Below are 24,595 nucleotides of genomic sequence, written 5' to 3'. Positions count from 1 at the left end.
TATGACTCTGACTGATGGGGGTGGTAACTAGTGTACCCTATCAGATAATGGGGTATTTCACAGTAATATGACTCTGACTGATGGGGGTGGTAACTAGAGTACCCAAGCAGATACTGGGGTATTTCATTGTGAAAAAACAGGATTATCAGTGCCTAAATGGGTATGATGTATGGATATACCAGGTATCCATAGCAATGACAAAAGAAAAAATCTTGTTGTGACAATAAGTGATCAGGTAGAAAGCTTCTCTCTCAAATCAAACACTTATTAGGAAGAAGGATATTTCAGCCTTAACACATAGACACAAAGGTTATTGGGTACTGGAATGTAAACTGTCTGGCACTTGACACAGTCTGACAGGTTAAAAGCAAGTAAATCAATAAATAACCTTTAAATAACCCTTTAGTAAAGCAAGTAGTATTTTCTGAATTGATCAATATTTATATTTCAAGTCATCACTAGATTGCTTTTGCTGTCATTGTTCAATGTGAAGTTTCAGGCTGATGAGCTACAGAGCTTACTGTCTCATCTCAAACAGCTGACATACAAAGCTTACTGTCTCATTTCAAACAGCTAACATACAAAGCTTACTGTCTCATTTCAAACAGCTGACATACAGAGCTTACTTCTCATCTCAAACAGCTAACATACAAAGCTTACTGTCTCATTTCAAACAGCTGACATACAAAGCTTACTGTCTCATTTCAAACAGCTAACATACAAAGCTTACTGTCTCATCTCAAACAGCTAACATACAAAGCTTACATTCTCATCTCAAACAGATGAAGTACAGAGCTTACTGTCTCATCTCAAACAGCTGACATCGAAGCTTAATGTCTCATTTCAAACAGCTGACATACAAAGCTTACTGTCTCATCTCAAACAGCTGACATACAAAGCTTACTGTCTCATCTCAAACAGCTGACATACAGAGCTTACTTCTTATATCAAACAGCTAACATACAAAGCTTACATTTTCATCTCAAACAGTTGACATACAGAGCTTACAGTCTCATCTCAAACAGCTAACATACAAAGCTTGCTGTCTCATCTCAAACAGCTAACATACAAAGCTTACTGTCTCATCTCAAACAGATGAAGTACAGAGCTTACTGTCTCATCTCAAACAGTTTACATACAAAGCTTGCTGTCTCATCTCAAACAGTTTACATACAAAGCTTACTGTCTCATATCAAACATATGAAGTACAGAGCTACGTCTCATCTCAAACAGATGATGCACAGAGCTTATCATCTCATTTCAAACAGCTGACATACAAAGCTTACTGTCTCATCTCAAACAGCTAACATACAAAGCTTACTGTCTCATCTCAAACAGCTAACATACAAAGCTTACTGTCTCATCTCAAACAGCTAACATACAAAGCTTACTGTCTCATCTCAAACAGCTGACATACAAAGCTTACTTCTCATCCCAAGCAGATGAAGCACAAAGCTTATCATCTCATCTCAAACAGCTGACATACAGAGCTTTCCGTCTCATCTCAAACAGATGAAGTACAGAGCTTATATTGTCTCATCTCAAACAGCTAACATACAAAGCTTACTGTCTCATCTCAAACAGCTGACATACAAAGCTTACTGTCTCATCTCAAACAGATGAAGTACAGAGCTTACTGTCTCATCTCAAACAGATGAGGTAGAGATCTTACAGTCTCATATCAAACATATGAAGTACAGAGCTACGTCTCATCTCAAACAGTTGACATACAGAGCTTACAGTCTCATCTCAAACAGCTGACATCGAAGCTTAATGTCTCATTTCAAACAGCTAACATACAAAGCTTACTGTCTCATCTCAAACAGATGAGATACAGAACTTACTGTCTGATCTCAAACAGTTTACATACAAAGCTTACAGTCTCATTTCAAACAGATGAAGTACAGAGCTTACAGTTTCATCTCAAACAGATAATAAACATAGCTTACTGTCTCATTTCAAACAGATGATGTACAGAAATCACATTCTGGAAACAACACAAGAACAAGACAGTTTAATTACAAATGATGCATTTCCTAGAATCAAATGAATAATATCTGAATGTTTATAAGGCTGGTAATAGCCAAATCTTGTAGCTTATAGAACATTTTGGTGCATTTTCACAGCCAAATATAGTGATTTTTCATATCATAGTTAAAGCTGAATTTACCAAAAATCTCTACTTCTTTCCCAAACAAAATTCAAAACAACAAAATAAAAGCATATCATGCTTGTGTAATTACGTGGCGTTGAGTAATTTGAATGTGGCGATGGAAAATTGTATTACGCAAGTATAGTTTAAACTATGAAACACAACGACACAATTGCTTTCCCAGGCCTCATTAGTGCTGAGAAGTCTGTTGGGTATCAATTTACTATGACATAACACAAAGCCTCCAGAGGATAACCAGCAGCAGAAATGCACAACATGTCACATCCCAGGCTAATGTCAACTACCACCTGCAGAACAGGTCACATCCCAGGCTAATGTCAACTACCACACACAGAACAGGTCACATCCCAGGCTTATGTCAACTACCACAAACAGAACAGGTCACATCTCAGGCTTATGTCAACTTCCACAAACAGAACAGGACACATCCCAGACTAATGTCAACTACCACATGCAGAACAGGTCATATCCCAGGTTAATGTCAACTACCACACACAGAACAGGTCACATCCCAGGTTAATGTCAACTACCACACACAGAACAGGTCACATCCCAGGTTAATGTCAACTTCCACACATAGAACAGGTCATATCCCAGGTTAATGTCAACTACCACAAACAGAACAGGTCACATCCCAGGTTAATGTCAACTACCACACACAGAACAGGTCACATCCCAGCTTAATGTCAACTACCACACACAGAACAGGTCACATCCCAGACTAATGTCAACTACCACACACAGAACAGGTCACATCCCAGGCTTATGTCAACTTCCACAAACAGAACAGGACACATCACAGGTTAATGTCAATTACCACACACAGAACAGGTCACTTCCCAGGTTAATGTTAACTACCACAAACAGAACAGGTCACATCCCAGGTTAATGTCAACTACCACACACAGAACAGGTCACATCCCAGGTTAATGTCAACTACCACACACAGAACAGGTCACATCCCAGGCTAATGTTAACTACCACACACAGAACAGGTCACATCCCAGGCTTATGTCAACTACCACACACAGAACAGGTCACATCCCAGGCTTATGTCAACTACCACACACAGAACAGGACACATCCCAGGCTTATGTCAACTACCACACACAGAACAGGACACATCCTAAGCTAATGTCAACCACATATAGCAAATGTCAAGTGAAACATCATCCATCCACAGTGAAAAAATTTGACCCTTTGGCCTTCAATATAAATTATGGTCATTTCTTTTCGCAAACTTTGCCAGGCTTCATCTTAGGGACATACCAGCCTAATATCAAAACATTTGGTTCATTGGTTATTGAGAAGAAGTTGTTTAAAGGAAAGAGTTGATGCTGGATGATGGACAATGGATTGATGAATCACGATGGACAGCGGACATTGCACTTGAAATAAGCTCACTTGGCCCTTCCAGCCAGGTAAGCTAAAAATTACTTGATGCTTAAGATTGTTGATAGGCAGAGCGACTATTGCGGTAGATAGCTTAACTTATTCTGATATTCTCTGACATACTGGTCCAGAGTTGATAAATGTTAGAACTTTGGCCCAATACAAAGGGAAGTAACTGGGGTCAGCATTCAAATGATAATTGTGGAAAGAAATCACCATTTTCACATGCATAATGCACACAGCTTAGTTTGTCTTCAGTTACAATCACTACACATATGTACTTACATATGTCAGCTTGTTTACTGCGTTGGCCTTCACTGCCATATTCTCTGTCCTTAATTCTTGTTTGATCTCGTCCAAACATTCTGCTATGTATTTACTCTGAAAAAGGAAACATTGCGTTATAAAAACAGGAAAACTTTTACAGTACAGACCTGATCAAGGTAAAGCAGAGTTTTTGTAAACTTCAAGTTCAAATCTTTTATACAATCATATGTCACTGTAAAAGAAAATCTGAAATGGACATAATATCATAGTTGATGACGACCTGGAAAATATTTTTACAACCAAGACTTTCCTATAAACTAAAGTGTTAAGAGGAAAAGAAATGTTTTCAGTGTAAAAATAAATTCTACACCATTATTTCAGTGCTGTTGTTGCATTGACATCCCAAAGCATCTGCTGTGATGCCCAGGTCTGCGACTTGAAACCATTCTATCAGGTACCGCCAGTAAGTTAATCTCAATCAGCCATAAAGAAAATTCATTGATTTTTCAGTCAAGAACAATAAACACTTATATGATTAAAACAGACCTGATGCTTGTGCTTATATCAGTAATGAGGTATGTCATGGATATGATTATTTCACCAATACAGTGGCTTAAACATAATAATGATAGTATGAACATCATAATAAAAAGACATATTAATTGTGATACAAACTGCTAACAATGCTAGTTTTTTTCCTGTTATTTACAATAACACATTTATATATAAAACGCTATTAGCAAGCACATAACCATATTCCATCCATATTCTAAAAAGATCTAGAGAAAAAAGTGTACTTTTTTCAAATGAAATTTACAGTTTCTGATAGAAATGTAATGGTAGAGTTGTTCTACAGCACTTTAGTAATTCCTGTGTTCCTTCGCCTGAAGATAATGTCTGAAGGCTGTTACCTACATGTACTGAATATGAGATCTGTCAAAAATCTCCAGATCTCAACCTCACTTATTTAAAGTATTTGACACCTTATTTTCTGTCTTTGGTTAAAATTTATGAAATGCAGAACTGCTCCCCCCCCCCCTCCCCCTCTCTCTCTCTTTCCTTTTATGAGCAATGCAGTATGCGATTAAATCTTATGCTGCAAGCATTTTAGCAATTCAACGTTAAATGTGTTTGACCTTGACTCTGATATAGCATTGACTTGGAATTTCAAAGCACATAATATTGACTTTCCAAGTAGAAAAGGATGCTAAGACTAGTATCAAAGCTGTGTTTGTGGTAACAACCATTTATTACATAATATACATATAAAAATACAATTACATTATTTGATAAAGCAAATTCCAAGTGTAAAATGAGTCACTAAATCCAGACAATTGTAAGTCAGAATTACATCGAAATGTTTGGCATACTAAGTGTTCATACTTCTCATCAGCTTCTGATTTCCCCTTTAATTGTCCTGTCAAAATTCTAAAATTAATACCAAGCTAGGCAGCAGGATTGCTGGACCAGATTTCCAATATTCACAACCTTAATTCCAGTAAGTGATGGAAATGGCTTCAGGAAACTTGCAGAACAAAATTGATGACTTTGTGAGCATCATAAAACTCTCAAGTCTCCGTGGAGTAAACATCAGAGCTGACACAGTTTTTAGAAGGAAAATATAACCTGATACTGGAGTGTTCTGCAGTTAGTGCTCAGAGGAACCATAACAATAGACTGATAATCAGACATGGAGCACAATGAGTGGTAACAACAAGCCTATCAAACAATGCATTTCACCATCATTGGAACTTAACAACAACCCTCAGTCATCAGCACAGTGGACACACCAAGACAACCTAGTACAGCATAACATTAACAGAGAAATTACTCAATATAAATATGGTATCTATATCACTTTCAAAACTGAAATGAAGAAACATTTTTTTAATGAATCTGGAAAATTTCGCACTATCAAAAGAAAATGCAGGTAAAATTTCTAATCGTTTTCACATCTTCAATTACATCACATTAATTCAGTTACAGAAACAGAGAGACAACAGTGAATTAAAACCTGTATGGAGACAGAGAGAGACAACAGTGAATTAAAACCTGTATGGAGACAGAGAGAGACAACAGTAAATTAAAACCTGTATGGAGACAGAGAGAGACAACAGTAAATTAAAACCTGTATGGAGACAGAGATAGACAACAGTAAATTAAAACCTGTATGGAGACAGAGAGAGACAACAGTAAATTAAAACCTGTATGGAGACAGAGAGAGACAACAGTAAATTAAAACCTGTATGGAGACAGAGAGAGACAACAGTAAATTAAAACCTGTATGGAGACAGAGAGAGACAACAGTAAATTAAAAACTACATGGAGACAGAGAGAGACAACAGTAAATCAAAAACTACTTGGAGACAGAGAGAGACAACAGTAAATTAAAACCTGTATGCAGACAGATAGAGACAATAGTGAATTAAAAGATGTATGGAGACAGAGAGAGACAACAGTGAATTAAAACCTGTATGGAGACAGAGAGAGACAACAGTAAATTAAAACCTGTATGGAGACAGAGAGAGACAACAGTAAATTAAAACCTGTATGGAGACAGAGAGAGACAACAGTAAATTAAAAACTACATGGAGACAGAGAGAGACAACAGTAAATCAAAAACTACTTGGAGACAGAGAGAGAGACAACAGTAAATTAAAACCTGTATGCAGACAGATAGAGACAATAGTGAATTAAAACCTGTATGGAGACAGAGACAGACAACAGTAAATTAAAACCTGTATGGAGACAGAAAGAGACAACAGTGAATTAAAACCTGTATGCAGACAGATAGAGACAATAGTGAATTAAAACCTGTATGGAGACAGAAAGAGACAACAGTGAATTAAAACCTGTATGGAGACAGAGATAGACAACAGTGAAGTAAAACCTGTATGGAGACAGAGAGAGACAACAGTGAATTAAAAACTGTATGGAGACAGAGAGAGACAACAGTAAATTAAAACCTGTATGGAGACAGAGAGAGACAACAGTGAATTAAAACCTGTATGGAGACAGAGAGAGACAACAGTAAATTAAAACCTGTATGGAGACAGAGAGAGACAACAGTGAATTAAAACCTGTATGGAGACAGAGAGAGACAACAGTGAATTAAAAACTGTATGGAGACAGAGAGAGACAACAGTGAATAAAAACCTGTATGGAGACAGAGAGACAACAGTGAATTAAAAACTGTACATCAATGAATTGACTTAGTAAAATGATTGTATGGATACAGACACAACATTAATTTAACTGTCTAGGCACCATACATTTGATTGTATCAAGAAAGATATATCAGTACACTGACTTCAGAGATTGCAACAGATACACTAACAAACTGGCTATGAAGACAGAGATTACAGGGCATATGGAAACAGACAGAGACACCAGTAATCTGACTGTGTAGAGATAGACACGCCAGTAATCCAACTGTGTAGAGACACACACAACAGTAATCTGTGTAGAGACAGACACGCCATTAATTTGACTATGTAGAGACAGACACGCCAGTAATCTGACTGTGTAGAGATAGGCATGCCAGTAATCTGACTGTGTAGAGACAGTCACACCAGTAATCTGACTGTGTAGAGACAGACACACCAGTAATCTGACTGTGTAGAGACAGACACACCAGTAATCTGACTGTGTAGAGATAGACACGCCAGTAATCTTTGTAGAGACAGACACGCCAGTAATCTGTGTAGAGACAGACACACCAGTAATCTGACTGTGTAGAGATAGACACACCAGTAATCTGACTGTGTAAAGATAGACACACCAGTAATCTGTGTAGAGATAGACACACCAGTAATCTGACTGTGTAGAGACAGACACGCCAGTAATCTGACTGTGTAGAGACAGACACGCCAGTAATCTGACTGTGTAGAGACAGACACGCCAGTAATCTGACTGTGTAGACACAGACACGCCAGTAATCTGACTGTGTAGAGACAGACAGGCCAGTAATCAGACTGTGTAGAGACAGACACGCCAGTAATCTGACTGTGTAGAGACAGACATGCCAGTAATCTGACTGTGCAGACATAGACACGCCAGTTATCTGACTGTTTAGAGACAGACACGCCAGTAATCTTTGTAGAGACAGACACGCCAGTAATCTGTGTAGAGACAGACACACCAGTAATCTGACTGTGTAGAGACAGACATACCAGTAATCTGACTGTGTAAAGATAGACACGCCAGTAATCTGTGTAGAGATAGACACACCAGTAATCTGACTGTGTAGAGACAGACACAACAGTAATCTGACTGTGTAGAGACAGAAACGCCAGTAATCTGACTGTGTAGAGACAGACACGCCAGTAATCTGACTGTGTAGACACAGACACGCAAGTAATCTGACTGTGTAGAGACAGACAGGCCAGTAATCAGACTGTGTAGAGACAGACACGCCAGTAATCTGACTGTGTAGAGACAGACATGCCAGTAATCTGACTGTGTAGAGATAGACGCGCCAGTAATCTGACTGTTTAGAGACAGACACGCCAGTAATCTGACTATGTAGTGATAGACACGCCAGTAATCCGACTGTGTAGAGACACACACAACAGTAATCTGTGTAGAGACAGACACGCCAGTAATTTGACAATGTAGAGACAGACACGCCAGTAATCTGACTGTGTAGAGATAGGCATGCCAGTAATCTGACTGTGTAGAGACAGTCACACCAGTAATCTGACTGTGTAGAGACAGACACACCAGTAATCTGACTGTGTAGAGACAGACACACCAGTAATCTGACTGTGTAGAGATAGACACGCCAGTAATCTTTGTAGAGACAGACATGCCAGTAATCTGTGTAGAGACAGACACACCAGTAATCTGACTGTGTAGAGACAGACACACCAGTAATCTGACTGTGTAAAGATAGACACGCCAGTAATCTGTGTAGAGATAGACACACCAGTAATCTGACTGTGTAGAGACAGACACACCAGTAATCTGACTGTGTAGAGACAGACACACCAGTAATCTGACTGTGTAGAGACAGACACACCAGTAATCTGACTGTGTAAAGATAGACACGCCAGTAATCTGTGTAGAGATAGACACACCAGTAATCTGACTGTGTAGAGATAGACACGCCAGTAATCTGTGTAGAGACAGACACGCCAGTAATCTGTGTAGAGACAAATACACTAGTAATCTGACTGTGTAGAGACAGACACACCAGTAATCTGACTGTGCAGAAACAGACACACCAGTAATCTGACTGTGCAGAAACAGACAGGCCAGTAATCTGACTGTGCAGAGACAGACACACCAGTAATCTGACTGTGCAGAAACAGACAGGCCAGTAATCTGACTGTGCAGAGACAGACACACCAGTAATCTGACTGTGTAGACAGACACACATGTAATCTGAATGTGCAGAGACAGACAGGCCAGAAATCTGACTGTGTAGAAACAGACACACCAGTAATGTGGCTGTATAGAGACAGTCACACCAGTAATCTGACTGTGTAGAGACAGAGACGCCAGTAATCTGACTGTGTAGAGACAGACACACCAGTAATCTGACTGTGTAGAGACAGACACACTAGTAATCTGACTGTGCAGAGACAGACACACCAGTAATCTGACTGTGTAGAGACAGACACACCAGTAATCTGACTGTGTAGAGACAGACACACCAGTAATCTGACTGTGTAGAGACAGACACGCCAGTAATCTGACTGTGTAGAGACAGACATGCCAGTAATCTGACTGTGTAGAGACAGACACACCAGTAATTTGACTGTGTAGAGACAGACACACCAGTAATTTGACTGTGTAGAGACAGACACACCAGTAATTTGAATGTGTAGAGACAGACACGCCAGTAATTTGAATGTGCAATATTTTGTTGATTGATCAACAAACCTTTCCTGTCCTGTAATTATAATCCCCCAGGGTCTACAATCCTAATCAAATTACAATTGTTAAGGTGGCTCTATCACGCACTTTAAGCAGCAATACAAAGCTTCCCCCTAAGGCTGGTCCTACTGGCGTGCTATTCTTATCAGCAGTATCACATACAACGATGTTTCTAAAAGTCCAGGAATTGTAGAAACAATGTGTGCAGTACATACATAACCTAAAATATATCATTGTCTCTGGCAAGGAATTTCCAATAGCAAGATACATCATAATATTGGCTAACAAACAACCATTATAACATATCAAAATATGATATACTAGTACAGAAATATATGGTACATGTTTGCCCGGTTCTATTATAGCTGAACAATATTGATCTCAACAGTGTAAAATAAGGAGTGTGCAAGTGAGCCTTGAAACCTCTGTATATATATACTTCTGTGGAAAGTTTAAACATGTATCTAATCAACTGTTAGTAAATATAAGCCAGAATCTAATTTTCAGACCAAACATTATACCATTGAAGGAGTTTAACAAAGATTTTCAAAATCAAAGTTCTGCAAATCAACAATTGATTTTTTGTCTGTCCAGCTATGCCCATCTGAAATTATTTAATATTGAAGCCAAATTCCCAAATTTACAATTTCCACCAATTTTCTTTCAGAAATGAGGCAAAAATGTCAGAAATCTCTGAAAAAAACCCTGATATCTATAAACCTTACTCAGAATACAATTTCAACATTTTTATTTCACTCCTACCACAGATATATATATACACAGGTAATGGTAGTACCACTTAGAGTAGTATCTAAATCACAGCTACTAGAAATAGTGAATTACTTTGTAGTCTACTGATGGCCTATCACTTAATTTTATTGTCCAGCAGAGAAAGGCCCATTAGTCAACGATAAAACTTTTGACATGAACAGTTATTCTCGGTAAAAGTAGAACAGTTCACATAAGTAAAAACCCAATAACAGGCTTAATGAAGTTACAGTAATCATTTTCCTGAATTCTGGCAAAAAAAAATGTTAATGAAAAAACAACATACCAGTAGGCAATAATTCAACTAACACCATTGCCTGTTTTCACAGAACTGGATCAATGTTGATTTTACAAGCCAGCTATCAGTCAGTTACAGACTCAGGTTTGGGGCGATACACATGTAATGTGATAAATCTCAAACAGGTAATTATAAATTGATTCCAACTTCCACAGGTCCTATACAAAAGCTCTTCAAATCTGAACAACAGGACCTATATTACTCTGAATCATTCACTTGTTCTGCAGCTTATACAGAAAATGGTCATTTTGCATAGAAATTTCTGCAAAGATGAAAACATATTCCAGAAGCATACTACTACAAAAATATCATCACCCAGGACATAAGTTCTTATCATATTTAACTCCTGTGACCTTGAAAGTGGGTCAAGGTCAATAACCTGAACAAACTTGGTAGCTATTCAACCCAGTATGCTACAGACCTAATATCAGTACCTGGGTCATTTGGATTAGCTATTCAAAATTTTGTAAGAGAAAAGTTGATGCTGAACAGACAGATGACAGATGGATGATGGACTGAGCTCACAAATTTACTCTTTTGGCAGGTGAACTAAAAATGAAACAATCTCATCGTTAAAGTGTCCTGTACAAAGGAAACTTAACACTTGTACTCTATAGGTCTCTGAGAAAATATTTCAAATCACTTCTCGACAACACTTGTCAAAAGTGTATGAGAATGTGAACATGTCCACGACAAAGTAGTGACCAGAACTTTAGCAAATGAAATTATTTCTTCTCTAAGATATTGTACATCTTTGATTTCAGTTTTATGTGTTTATCTACATAGATCTACCTACAGCATCAATAGTTCTGATCTGTGAATTGATTATCACAACCAGTATACACAGCTGTCAGCATCAATAATAGGGTGGTTGCACATTGTCATTATTCTGACCTCCACTCAATAATAAAATACACCAATTTTACACGACAATCAATACATCACTGTAAAGTCACCCATCCATTACATCCATCATGTTCATGTATGTTCTAGTGTTGTTCTGATCGTAATCAATACCTAAATAACATGTGACCAAATGTACATTTCATATTGTTTAATACATCACCAGAGAGCTTTAATAATTGGTCATTCAGATGTCCATGTTATTACTATGATTAGGTACCAAGATCCAAATTTACAGTTTATCAAATTGTATCAATGCAATTTTACTACAAAGCAAATAACCATATTCAAAAAATCTATATACTACATCACTGCTGATCATTACTGTCTACCCTTGGTACAAATCCAATACATGTACAACATTGCTGGTTGTTGTTATCTCCCCTTGGTACAAATACACTACAACTCTTCGGGTTATTGTTGTCTCCCCTTGGTACAAATATACTATGGCACTTGATATATAATCCTCTCCTTTTCATATGTATAAATGTGTATACATTTGTGAATCATATGGGACTATGCTTGTGGCAGTAAATTTATGTATGCATACAAATTAATTATCTACAGAGAAATCCTTAAGTGCCCATAAATACAAAGAAAGTATGGAAACGCAGCATGTTTATATGATATACCTAAACCATGTACTCTTGTCTATATTGGGCACAAATCATGCATGTTATACACAATAAGATATAGCAAAGACTGTGACTAATTACTTATAGTAATATCAGGTTTATCAACAAAAGAATTCACATACAATACAGATGACACAGTAGTATTCTTACTTCTTTAACACAGACCATTCATATCTGTTATAACAATTGATATCCAGTTTCATTTAAAATTATCTATTATTCAATTTGCTTTAATAGTATGTTTCTTTTTCTTTCTTTTTTTTTATCTATTAGCAGTTTTGCTAGGCTGTAATAGAAAAAAAAAGTTACAATAATTACATTTACTGTTATTGGGAACAAGTTGAAAAAGTTGTCACACTTAGTCATAACATTTCATCAATAAAGATGACTTTCAAATAAGAGATTCTAGAGAGATCTTGGTGCCAACCATGGTTTGTCCTTCATTTGTACTTTAATTACTGGATCTTTTTCCTTCTTTGTTGTGAAAAGTTTTGCTGTCTCATTGTTATCAACTACTTGGGTCTAACAGGCCAATTTTTCTGTCTGGTTATAATTACTCATTGACAAATCTCTGAACCATGTAACTGCTTAATTTTGTTAACATTCTAAATTTTGTTAATAGAAAACAGAGTATATTTTACTTGCATTTTGAAAAAGATAACTATATATATATAAAGTACTTACTTGAAAAATTTTAAGTCACGCTACAGCACGGAACTATTACCAGACGAGAATATGTAACATGAAATATTCTGCTCATTAAAGGAACAAAATTTTCAGCAATGAGGAGTTTAGATGCGAGAGCTATATTTCTTTGTCAATCTGAATTAATAACAACAAGTTATCATGCTCACAAAGTTATCGTGTTTACAAATTCCAAGGTAAAGCTGCAAAGGGCTACTACTTTGCAAACAGCAACCAAATGGATATATGGCTGCATACTTAGTTTCATCAAAATGTAATCATATTTACTGAAAATCATATTCACAAGGGAAAATGGTAATAGAAGTGCAAAAGGTCATAACTCTGTGAGCCAGAAGTGAATTGGTCCCATTGTCAAACTAAACTGAGATTTTACAGATATAAGGCTGCAAACAAAGTTTCATTTAAAGCTGTTTTCTGATATTTACTCAAATTATTGTCTTCACATGGTCCAATGAGAAAAAATTTAAAATGGCTAAAACTCTGTTGGTTACATTTGAATTAGTTTTATTGTCAATCTCTGAAATGTTATAGATATATAGGTCCAAACTAATAAAACTACAAAATACGGCAATGACTCTAACAATTAGAGTCGTTGTAAAATGTATCACAGAACTAACTGATAAAGTCCATGGACCAAGATTTATCAAAATCTGTTCATAATTACTCACATTATTATGTCCACAAGGCCTAATGCTAATAAAGCTACAAAGGGCCAGAACTCTGGTAAATGTAATCAAATCCATTTCAATGTTAAACTTTTCTAAGATCTTTTTGATATAAGGATGCAAGTTTCATTAAAATATGTTCAACAAGGGTTAAAATGCAGTAAAATAAATCAGATTGTTCACATTTTCAAACTCACAAGAGGTCTTATTAATACAAGGATGAAGTTATCATGCCACAAGAATTTGCTGAGCAGTCTGACTAATTTAATCATTATCCCCAATTCTTTGTCAATGGTGCAATCATGTTGTTTGAAGGTGTCATGTCAGTATTTGTGAAGTTTGATTATGATCACGTGAATGCTTGATTAACGACAACTGCTTGGTTGAAAAATTTGAGCTCACTGCAGAATTACAATACGTCATCCCTACTAATTGTTTTCTATTTTCAATTTAATAACCTTTCTTCAGATTATAAATGAAAGCAAATGAAATGTATGTACTATATGTTATGTTGTATTTTCCATAACAGTACACTGCATTTTTCCTGCTGCACCATGATAATATGGTATACCAGTAATGTTGCACATCCCCACTGAAAACTCATTGAAATCTTTTAAGATTTTTTCAGGTTGCTATTCATTTCTTTACTTAAGTTTGCAAATGGCAGAGGTCACTTTGATGTAAATTTACCACCTGAATCTTGACCCTAGCGAGAACTTTTCTGCTTTAGCCAAGCCCTGCACTTCCTTTGCTGAACAATGAAATCTGGTTTTAAGATATCACAAAAAGACTAGTAAGACAATGAAATTACATATACATTGTTTTTTGGATGACATCCTCCTTGGTGTTTGTTAAAAGGAGAATTTGCCACTAATATCTGGAGAAACTTTGGAAAATGCATAGAATAAATGTCTTCTTACTACAATTACATCAGGATAACATTGAACTGGAAGCTATTTGATTATGTTAACCAATCTTTTAATCATTGGTTTGGTTTTACCATGCATTGTTTCATTCAACCCCCTCCTCCCTACAAGCCATTAACAACACTAGAAGATTTTAAATCCACAGATGTTCTGCCCTCACGAACACTAGGGACTTTCAACCATACCGCCTATCACAGAAAATTGTATTCAAATATATGTCATTGGTTGCACAAGCAGATATGAATTATGTGTCAATAATAATGAGGATGTGGTTGTCAGAATCAGTTCATGGTTGACCAATTCAATGAAACCCCTCTGTTTTATCACATATAATTCATAATCCACCAAATGATTTATCAATTGGTATAGTTATTGACACTGTCACCTAGTCAATATGTTTTTGTTGACTGTTTAGTACGTGATGACTGATAAACAATTTGCATGCATTTGTTTTTTGTCGCTGACGTTGACATGTAAACCGGCACATCAGTTTGGTCACAATGACATGTGTTGTTCTATATCATATTTGAAAACAACGTAAATGTTCTATGTTAACATATTTAACAAACAAATAATATTCCGGATCTCGACAAAATACGCCCCTCGAATTCACGAGAGATAATGAAATACACTCCTTATCTGAACTACTGTACACAATATTTCCTGTGCAAAGCTTCGCCGTGATATTGATTTGATCATTATGCCCACCTCTGAATCCTTATGATTTCTTATTCCACGGACCAAATCTTGAAGATTTTTGTCAAGCACTCTTTCGAGTGTCCCTTTAACTTTCTTCAACGCCATCTGTGGTGTGACAGAATGACAAATCACATTGAAACCATCGAAAGTGTGTTGACAGATACCCGCTTTCCAACCAGGAAATCCAAAATGGTGCTGATCTAAGTCATGTGAGATGTTGACGTGTGAGGCTGCACTAATAAAATAATCAGAGTCCGGATATTAATCCGATGAAATTGTGACGGTGAAAACGTTCAGAGAATAAAACCGATTAATTTCTTTCCGTTCCAAAATGTAAAGAATTATCAGGAAATTATTAAAATGAAGTAATATCTAACAATATGAACGTGATTAGAAAAAATTCACAACGTTTCAAAAATTGTTTTAACTATGAATGAAACGGAATAAAAATAGTAGTCAAATGCAGGGCTGGGCGTATAATACGTTCTATTGAATGATACAGTACTCAATGTGCATTCGAAATACCTTCTTTGTGTGAAATGGATTTTCTTATTGTCCTCTCTCATAGGTTAGGGAGGTTAATCTTTGTTAAAAAAAATAACAAAACATTCTTTTTGCTAATGTCTATTGAAGTTAATATTGGAAGTAATATACTTATAAAGAGAATTTTAGAAATATCAGAGTTTATAACTAACCCGGACTTGGATATAGTCCGCGGTAATACCTATAGAAATATCTCTCATTGTTTTATCTCACTTAAATGTTAGAAGAATATAAATTTGATATTTAATTGGTCTTAACTTTGGGGACTATGCATAACTCGAAATATATACAAATCTTCATTGATTTTACAGCAATTTTTAATTAAGTCAAAACTTAATTTATCATTAGCCTAGTGATTAATCATTATAGACTGATGTTTATAATTGTTTCGCAACCATAACTTGTCATTGTTATGGCTACTTGCTATTGTCTGTTTCAGTGGCATCAGACGAGTAAAACATCCAAGATTCTCTCTATCATACAACGACCAATGAATTGATATCCTTAATTCCTAATTAATTTCAATTAATTAGTGGATAATTCGACTAACCTATTGGTACGAGAAACTAGCAGTTGTGATTCTATAATTAATTATGAAAAATATAGACACAATTTTTCAACGAATTTTAACTGATTAATTTGACGAAATGTCATAAAATACGCAGACTTTTCATTCTGCAATATTTTCATATTTAAAATGTTTGCTATGTTTTTTTACAGTTGTGTTTGGGCCTACTTTTCGCATTTTTTCACTTCCAAAAGGGTAACAAAACTTGTCGAACGTTATCCCAGACTGTATAACAAAATATTGATATAAGTTCTCTTTATCCAAATGATTTTACAGCAGAAGGAATTCTAAACGTATATGTAATTACACATTTACGGATATTTACTTGCAAAGTGTTTTACTTTTAAGTTACAACATTGACTTCCCTTCACGCATGCGCATCTGATTGGTTGAGACCACGCGAACACAACAAAACGCCGGGGTATTGAAACGTTTACGTTACGTGTAGATTCAAAGTTTATGTGATGGAATAACTCTATCCCAATGGGATTAACCAAACACAACTTATATGACTAGAATACATAAACTGACAAAATGGTGAAATTAACCGCAGAATTAATAGAACAATCCGCCCAATACACAAACCCGGTCAGAGACCGCGAATTGGATTTAAGAGGTAACTTCCTGTGTTCAAATTTTAGCGTGTAATGTTCTTGTTAAGTCTCAAAGAAGACTAGACGTATTAATGCAATTCAGAGTGTTATGCAATTGGTTTTAGTCATATTATGGTAACGTACTTTCATAAGGAGATGGCAGTACCAGGGATCTATGATATACGGGAAAGACTTTTGTGACTAGGAGTAGGAGAACATAGCCAGGGTTCAAAAGGGCCTTTGGTTAAAAGTATGCTTCCTGGGCTGAAAACGATTTATAGATTTTTCAGCACTTTATAATTGACTGTTCAAACATCTTGGAAATATTGTAAGATTCTTTTTAAAACAGAAAATATAAAAGATCAGTCAAATTATACCCAAAACAATGAAGCTGAAAGATCAAAATGTTATTTCTGTTGAAATAAGGGAAATTAAAAGAGTTACTGCCCACTCTTCACATTTTATAATATCAAAAAGGCAAATGAAAGTTGAAGATAATTACCATATATTTGGATATAATTATTTAATTAAGCCACTTAATTAGTTCCTATCATTTTATTTAGATGTTGTTTAAAGACACCTGAAGTAAGTTTCAAAAGTCATTTTTCATCTAAATAAACATCGGTTATTTGAGGAGTTACTGCCCATTCTTCTCTTTTATATATATATATAATATTAAAAAGGATATAGCTCTATAGAGACTGAAACACAGGAATCATAGTGAAATGGGGCATAAATACAGATACAGTGGTTCTGCAAATTGTATCTGCATTTCGGTGTTGTAGCGATTATGCAGTTCTGCTGCCAAATCATATATATAAATTGCTCTCAAAGTACTAGAGTATTTGTATAGTTAAAACATACAATTTCAAAATAACATATTTGTAAACTAAATTTCATTTAAACATGAAATATTCTTTAAATGAAGGAAAATATATATTCTTGAATCAGTGACTGAAATTTTCGATTACTGTAATCAAGCAAAGCTTGAATGTGTTTTCCGGTTTAAGGACCATATGTTTATCATTGATGACACATATGGGAATGGAGGCAACTCTACCATTTCACAGTCATTGAAGAGCCCTATTTGGACACCCGGGAGCTGCTCTCTTATAATCTTTTTTTTTTTTTTCATTTTATATAATACTTTTTTTCTTTAGTTATCAGAGAATGTGTAACAATTTTTTTTATGATATAGATACATTTATGCTTTGTTTTCTTAAAAGATTTTCCAACTAATTTGTAAATCAATTGAAGAACATCAGGATATTTCCCAAATATTTCATGTAGTTGTGGAATTATTTGGGGCCAAAAGTCACACCCTGCCTCTGTTGTCTGCAAAATGTAGCTTACAACGTATTTAAGCTAGCCTACTACTAAGTGAGAATATATAACACAAGTAATTGTAAATACTAGTGATCAGTTGAGTCTTAAGAACAAAAGATCCCTGCTTCTTATCTTAGTGACAGCATTGATGTCAGTTAGGACCTCAGTTTGGTTGGTTCTTTTTAAACGGCACTTGACTGTGACTTACTTGTATACTTCAAATGAGACTATTCTTTGGAATTAAATTGCTCTTATTTTAAAAATGCATCCTCATAAAACCTGTTCCTGTAAAAAATTATGATAGATATGCGATTGATTCTTATACATGTTTATAATGGTCAAATTGTTTTGGTTTTGGACATATTAATTTTTTTCCGAAAAGTGATATCAAAAGCAGTTTTATAAGAACTATGAAAATCTTACTTTTTTACGATAGAAGATGAGCATTACATTTTTATTCATTGATAATATTCTTACTTTCAGGTTACAAAATACCTGTGATTGAAAATTTGGGAGCGACATTGGTAAGTTGAATGAAATGTATCCAGTGAAATTTAGGGTATCTTAATGGTATTGATTTTAAGGTCGCCTGATCAGTCAGTGCCTCAAAAGTCTCATGGTGACCTGTTGACGTTGGCATATGTCTTCTCAAGAATCTCTGTACCAATTCAAACCAAACTTGGTCACCAGCATTTATACTTGTACTGTAAAATTCTGCCAGAAAAGAAAAAGAAAAATAACAAGTAAAAGTATCAGCTGAGAGAGCGACTCAGAACGACAATAATAGCTACTATGTAAAGTGATATGTTTAATTTTGTTACTCTTTGTAGGATCAGTTTGATACCATAGATTTCTCTGATAATGATATAAGAAAGCTGGATGGATTTCCACTGCTTCGTCGTCTGAAATGCTTGCTGTTCAACAACAACAGGATTGTGTGAGTACTCGATTTAGATGTTGTAATGATATGACACATGTTTGTATTTTATTTTGATGAAACTCTTTTTACCTTCTGGTGTTACTGATAGTGTTCATGATTATTACATTTATTTTATTTATTCTTAAAGTTATTTTGGAACCAATTCTGAATTGTTTGCAGGCGAATATCAGAGGATATTGAAGAATGCCTTCCCAATTTAGAGTCAATCATCTTGACCAACAACAACATGCAGGAACTGGGGGACCTGGATGCTCTTTCTTCCATCAAAACTTTAAAGATGCTCAGGTATATGTTGAAACAGGATACTCTGCTTCTTTTGAGCCGATCAGTCTGTCAATATTCATAGTTTCAAACAACTAGCTTACTTGGGGTCACTTTTCAGGACTGAAGGTCAGTGTTACTGTTACTTTCGATAAAAATGTGCATGAATATCATGAATTTCTTAGACCAGATCAGACTCCCTACACAGCGATTTTTAATGGAATATTTGCTTTGGATTGCCTTTCAGGCCTGAAGATCACCTGACGTCTTTGTCAATACCATAATACCAATAAGTTAAAGTGACTACCACAGAATATTACTCTTTCCTAAAAGAATGCTACAAAACTAGCACTGTGAATTAATTACTAGATTTAATTTAAAAGTGAGAGCAATTGCTTTTGATAGATATATTAAAAATATAAAGATAATCATTTCATTTCCTGATATAATTCATAATTTACTGCTCGCATGTTGGATGGTGTACATTGCATGTGATTCGAGAAAAGAAACAAAATGGCAGACCCTTAAAACTGTCATGTTGTCTATAACAAAATGCATATTCATTTGTCAAAGAAAATTGTCACATTCTGGTCAAATTCATGTATGGATTTCATCAAAGAGCAGTACTCTAGATAATTATTTAACCAACGAGGAAAGTGCCCTTACATTTCTAACCTGGGGGTAAAAATATGACTTTGTTCATGCTTTACAAGTATATGTGATTTTCAGCTTGAAACACTTTCCGTTGCCTTCTGTGTTATTTCTTTTTCTAATGAATAAAATGAGACTAAACTGGTTGTTACACATTTATCAATCAATTATTATCAAACATATATGCAGAATCATTAAAATGTTTACATGTTTAGATGAGGGAAATTGTTGATACAAAGCATTTTGATAACTATGATTATACAAAGTTAGAAAAGGTGGTGAACAGAGTACAGATCTGGTATACGCATTATCAAACATTGCTGAGTGAATAAAAATGTGTCTGCATAATGGATACGCATCAATTTCATTAGTAAGGCATATTCCATGTATATTGAGAGGTAAAATATGCCTGGTCTACCTGGAGAACTGAAAGACAGAGTTTCTTAGTGAGATAACCATCTTGCTATGTAGTAAATTATGTTTGTTGGTGTGAATAAACATTAGACAAAGTAAACAATCTTTTCAACTGCAAAATGTTCCCAAATGATTAATTTGATTATGAAATATTGATTATTGGCCATTTTCATTATCCACATGATAAATCACACATTTCAATGAAATCGCACATAATAGTCACTGAGAGAAACTGATTTTCAACCTGTACAAATTGCTTAGTATGATACACTTACCTGTCCATACCAATTGCATTTTTATTCTATTTTCTATTTATTAATTCATCATATCAAATGAGGGACATATCAAGTCATAACCAACTTCATTATTCCTATTTTTAGCTTGCTGAGGAATCCAGTTACCACAAAGAAACAGTACAGACTTTACCTTATACACAAGGTGCCACAGCTACGGGTGCTAGACTTTCAAAGAATCAAACAAAAGGTAGATTCTCAACCTTTCATTTAATGGGGTATATTATCTTGTTTCTCAAACATTCCAAAATAGCATTTCAAGTATTTGCAAATGTTAAGTATGAATTAAAATACTGGTATATTCTTTCTTTTTAATATCTTTTCTTTTTTAATTTTATAGGAACGTGAAGCAGCAGCAAAGATGTTTAAAGGAAAGAAAGGACAAGCTTTGGCTCAAGAGGTTGGCAAACGGAGCAAGACATTCACAGCAGGAGAAAAACTGGCAGAAAAACGGGGACCCACAGGACCGTCCAAAGAAGATGTGGAACTAATCAAGGTAAACCAAAGATAGCATGTCATTATCATCGCGTGGAGTTTGAAACAAAGTCTTAGTACAGATAGTACCTTGTGGTGATAGAAGAGTTATTGAAGTGCAGAACATGCATCTTCCTTACAACTACCAGGTGAATTCAGTAATGATGAATAGAGTGTTTGAACCAAAAAGTGGATATCCCCACAGTCATAGGATGAAGAACAAAGATGTTGAGTGTCACCAAGTGCTGGAACCTTAAAAAGACCTACTTTTTGTAACCTGGTGTAAGATTTTGATGCTTTTTCCCTGGATAATGAAAATCAGAATAGGTAGACCAATTATAAAATTTCATTTAATGGCTCTTTGATGATGTTCGGAGTTAATAAGTCCCAACATTTTGGTAACATCTTCACATTCTTCGACATTTACAACTTTCCCTGATTTCATACAAGGTTAGATGTACTTGGTAATAGCATGTTAATTTGATCTCATCCAGGTGCAGACCATGTTGTTTTGCCACAAAAATGATGTCCATGATACAAGTTTACCTTTTTGTACTGCAGGCTGCCATTACACAAGCAGATACATTGGATGAGGTAGAGAGACTGAACCAGATGTTGAAGACTGGCATCATTCCAGGCCGGGAACTGAAACGACTGAGAGGTAGGAACATTTGCAATTTGTTTGAGGATGTGATAGATACCACAACAGATCAATGTATGTCTTCATGTTCCCTCCCTGATCACTCTTTCTGTGGGTGGTAACTCACTTGATCAGTCTTTGTGTGGGTGGTAACTCCTTTGATCAGTCTTTACTGTGGTGGTAACTCCTTTGATCAGTCTTTCCTGTGGGTGGTAACTCACTTGATCACTCTTTCTGTGGGTGGTAACTCACTTGATCACTCTTTCTGTGGGTGGTAACTCACTTGATCACTCTTTCTGTGGGTGGTAACTCACTTGATCACTCTTTCTGTGGGTGGTAACTCACTTGATCAGTCTTTACTGTGGGTGGTAACTCCTTTGATCAGTCTTTCCTGTGGTGGTAACTCCTTTGATCAGTCTTTCTGTGGGTGGTAACTCACTTGATCAGTCTTTACTGTGGTGGTAACTCCTTTGATCAGTCTTTCTGTGGGTGGTAACTCACTTGATCAGTCTTTGTGTGGGTGGTAACTCCTTTGATCATTCTTTACTCAGGTGGTAACTCCTTTGATCAGTCTTTACTGTGGTGGTAACTCCTTTGATCAGTCTTTACTGTGGGTGGTAACTCCTTTGATCAGTCTTTCTGTGGGTGGTAACTCACTTGATCACTCTTTCTGTGGGTGGTAACTCACTTGATCAGTCTTTCTGTGGGTGGTAACTCACTTGATCAGTCTTTACTGTGGTGGTAACTCCTTTGATCAGTCTTTCCTGCGGTGGTAACTCCTTTGATCAGTCTTTCCTGTGGTGGTAACTCCTTTGATCAGTCTTTCTGTGGGTGGTAACTCCTTTGATCAGTCTTTCCTGTGGGTGGTAACTCACTTGATCAGTCTTTGTGTGGGTGGTAACTCCTTTGATCAGTCTTTACTGTGGTGGTAACTCCTTTGATCATTCTTTACTCTGGTGGTAACTCCTTTGATCAGTCTTTACTGTGGTTGTAACTCCTTTGATCAGTCTTTCCTGTGGTGGTAACTCCTTTGATCAGTATTTCCTGACTGTTGTATTTAAATGTTGTCAAGCCTCGTTTACAAATCTGGATAGTATGTTTAACTGTAAACGCTGTGTTATGTTTCCTTATATGGGCTGGGATTTTCAGTCTGACAGAATTAAGATTATTTTCTACTTTGAGTATTTAAGATTCTTGACCATAGAACTAAATGTGGATCACTAGACCCAAAAGACTCCCAGTTTGATTTTTGTTGATATTTGCGTCTGTAATTTTTGCTAATTGTTTTTAAGGAGATGCTGTAGAAGAAGAGGAAGAGATGGAAGTGACAAATGGAACATGACCTAGCCATAATCACAAGGACACAAAATGTAACCTCATTATCCACCCCTAACATATCTAGAATGTTCAAGTTTTCTCTGTTTCAAATTTTATAACTCATTTCGTCACCTTTGATAATAGCAGATGTATGTTATCAAATGTAACAAAAGTATTAACAAAGTTATAAAGTATCACAATTCCTTTCTTGAAGAGTTGCATTTATTCTGTTGGATTTAAAATAGCTGTAGAAATACTTCTTTAAAGAAAATAAAGTACAAAATATACGTTTCGGTATCATGTATTTAAATGATATGATGCTATCATGTGTTCTTTCTTTCTTGATTTCAGCTTTGTGGTGCTTGTCATTGAATCCTTATGGGTTATTGATGAGCCTTCTTCCTCATCAGCAAATATATATTTTGTGAAGACAAAATTTTCTAAAAATCTAACTCGCAGTTAGTTATACTTTGAATTGGAAGTAAAAGTTCTGACTTGAAAACAAATTTCCTGTGAAAACTCTACAAGAAACTCCGTGATTATCTTTTTGAAAATTTCATGTGTTTGTTTTTCCTCTATTTTCAGGTGAAGAAGGATAAAGATCATCTGTTACTTGTACTGCATACTATGGCCAGCCCAATCATACATCCATTTAAATCTAGTTATCAAACATTTGGTAATACGTTATATTGAACTGGAATTAACAGTCAAATGATCAAATCATGCTAGGGAATTGTTAGATGCAGAAAATCATCATAGGCGCATTATCCATCATTTGGTCCTGGTATTTATATCATTGTTATTGTTTGTTGACAGCTGTATCAGTGTTTACACTGATAAGAACTGTATACTACTACTACTCGGGTATCAGGACTGATCAGAACAGCAGTTAAACTGCTACAGATACTACTACTTTGTTCTTGTCACCAATGTGTCGGTACCTGATGAGAGTTTTGAAATCGGGTTTTAAGTTGATTCTTCATATTGTTCATATGTCTGTTCCTTGTAGATCTGAGCAATTGTTTTAGTAAAACAAGTGACTTTGCCACAAAAGCATTTTTGTGTCAAGTTTCCTTTGTTAACTTGTCAATGTACAGAATAGTTCTAAAGAGCCACTGCCTTAGGAGGGTTAGTCAAGAGTTATTTCCCTTATAACAGTGGATACGAGGATAGCAGCTTCATTTTTTTTTTTTTTTTTTTAATATTTGCAATTGTAACTGGATCAAACTGTATATTGGAAATAAAGGTTGAGAGGCTTTAAAAG

The 24,595-nt window shown here is 35.7% G+C and overlaps 2 protein-coding genes across 5 annotated transcripts in view; one reads left to right on the top strand and one right to left on the bottom strand.

Annotated features, from left to right (window-relative positions):
* The window catches only part of LOC132556305 (AP-3 complex subunit delta-1-like), a 49,473-nt gene extending 33,997 nt beyond the window's left edge, over positions 1-15,476 (bottom strand). For all 4 annotated transcript variants that reach the window (XM_060220691.1, XM_060220706.1, XM_060220699.1 and 1 more), the window contains exons 1-2: positions 15,321-15,476; positions 3,851-3,946 (exon numbers count right to left, since the gene is read on the bottom strand). In XM_060220691.1, coding sequence (XP_060076674.1) covers positions 3,851-3,946; positions 15,321-15,416 — 192 coding nt within the window. In that variant the 5' untranslated portion in view covers positions 15,417-15,476. The remainder of the gene's footprint in view (positions 1-3,850; positions 3,947-15,320) is intronic.
* Positions 15,477-16,838: 1,362 nt separating this feature from the next.
* Positions 16,839-24,581, top strand: LOC132556459 (U2 small nuclear ribonucleoprotein A'-like). Its single transcript, XM_060220871.1, has 9 exons — positions 16,839-17,038; positions 18,825-18,865; positions 19,172-19,278; positions 19,441-19,566; positions 20,988-21,090; positions 21,241-21,396; positions 21,936-22,035; positions 23,307-23,384; positions 23,917-24,581. The coding sequence occupies exons 1-8, from the start codon at positions 16,957-16,959 to the stop codon at positions 23,354-23,356; spliced, it is 765 nt and encodes a 254-aa protein (XP_060076854.1). The 5' UTR covers positions 16,839-16,956; the 3' UTR covers positions 23,357-23,384; positions 23,917-24,581.
* The last annotated feature ends 14 nt before the right edge of the window (positions 24,582-24,595 follow it).

This window comes from Ylistrum balloti, unplaced genomic scaffold (assembly GCF_031769215.1).
Source record: "Ylistrum balloti isolate Yb309-2 unplaced genomic scaffold, AGI_CSIRO_Ybal_v1 Utg369650, whole genome shotgun sequence".
Classification (NCBI taxonomy): Eukaryota; Metazoa; Mollusca; class Bivalvia; order Pectinida; family Pectinidae; genus Ylistrum; species Ylistrum balloti.
The sequence above is the reverse complement of the archived record's forward strand: the minus strand, read 5'-3'. Positions and strand labels throughout refer to the sequence as shown.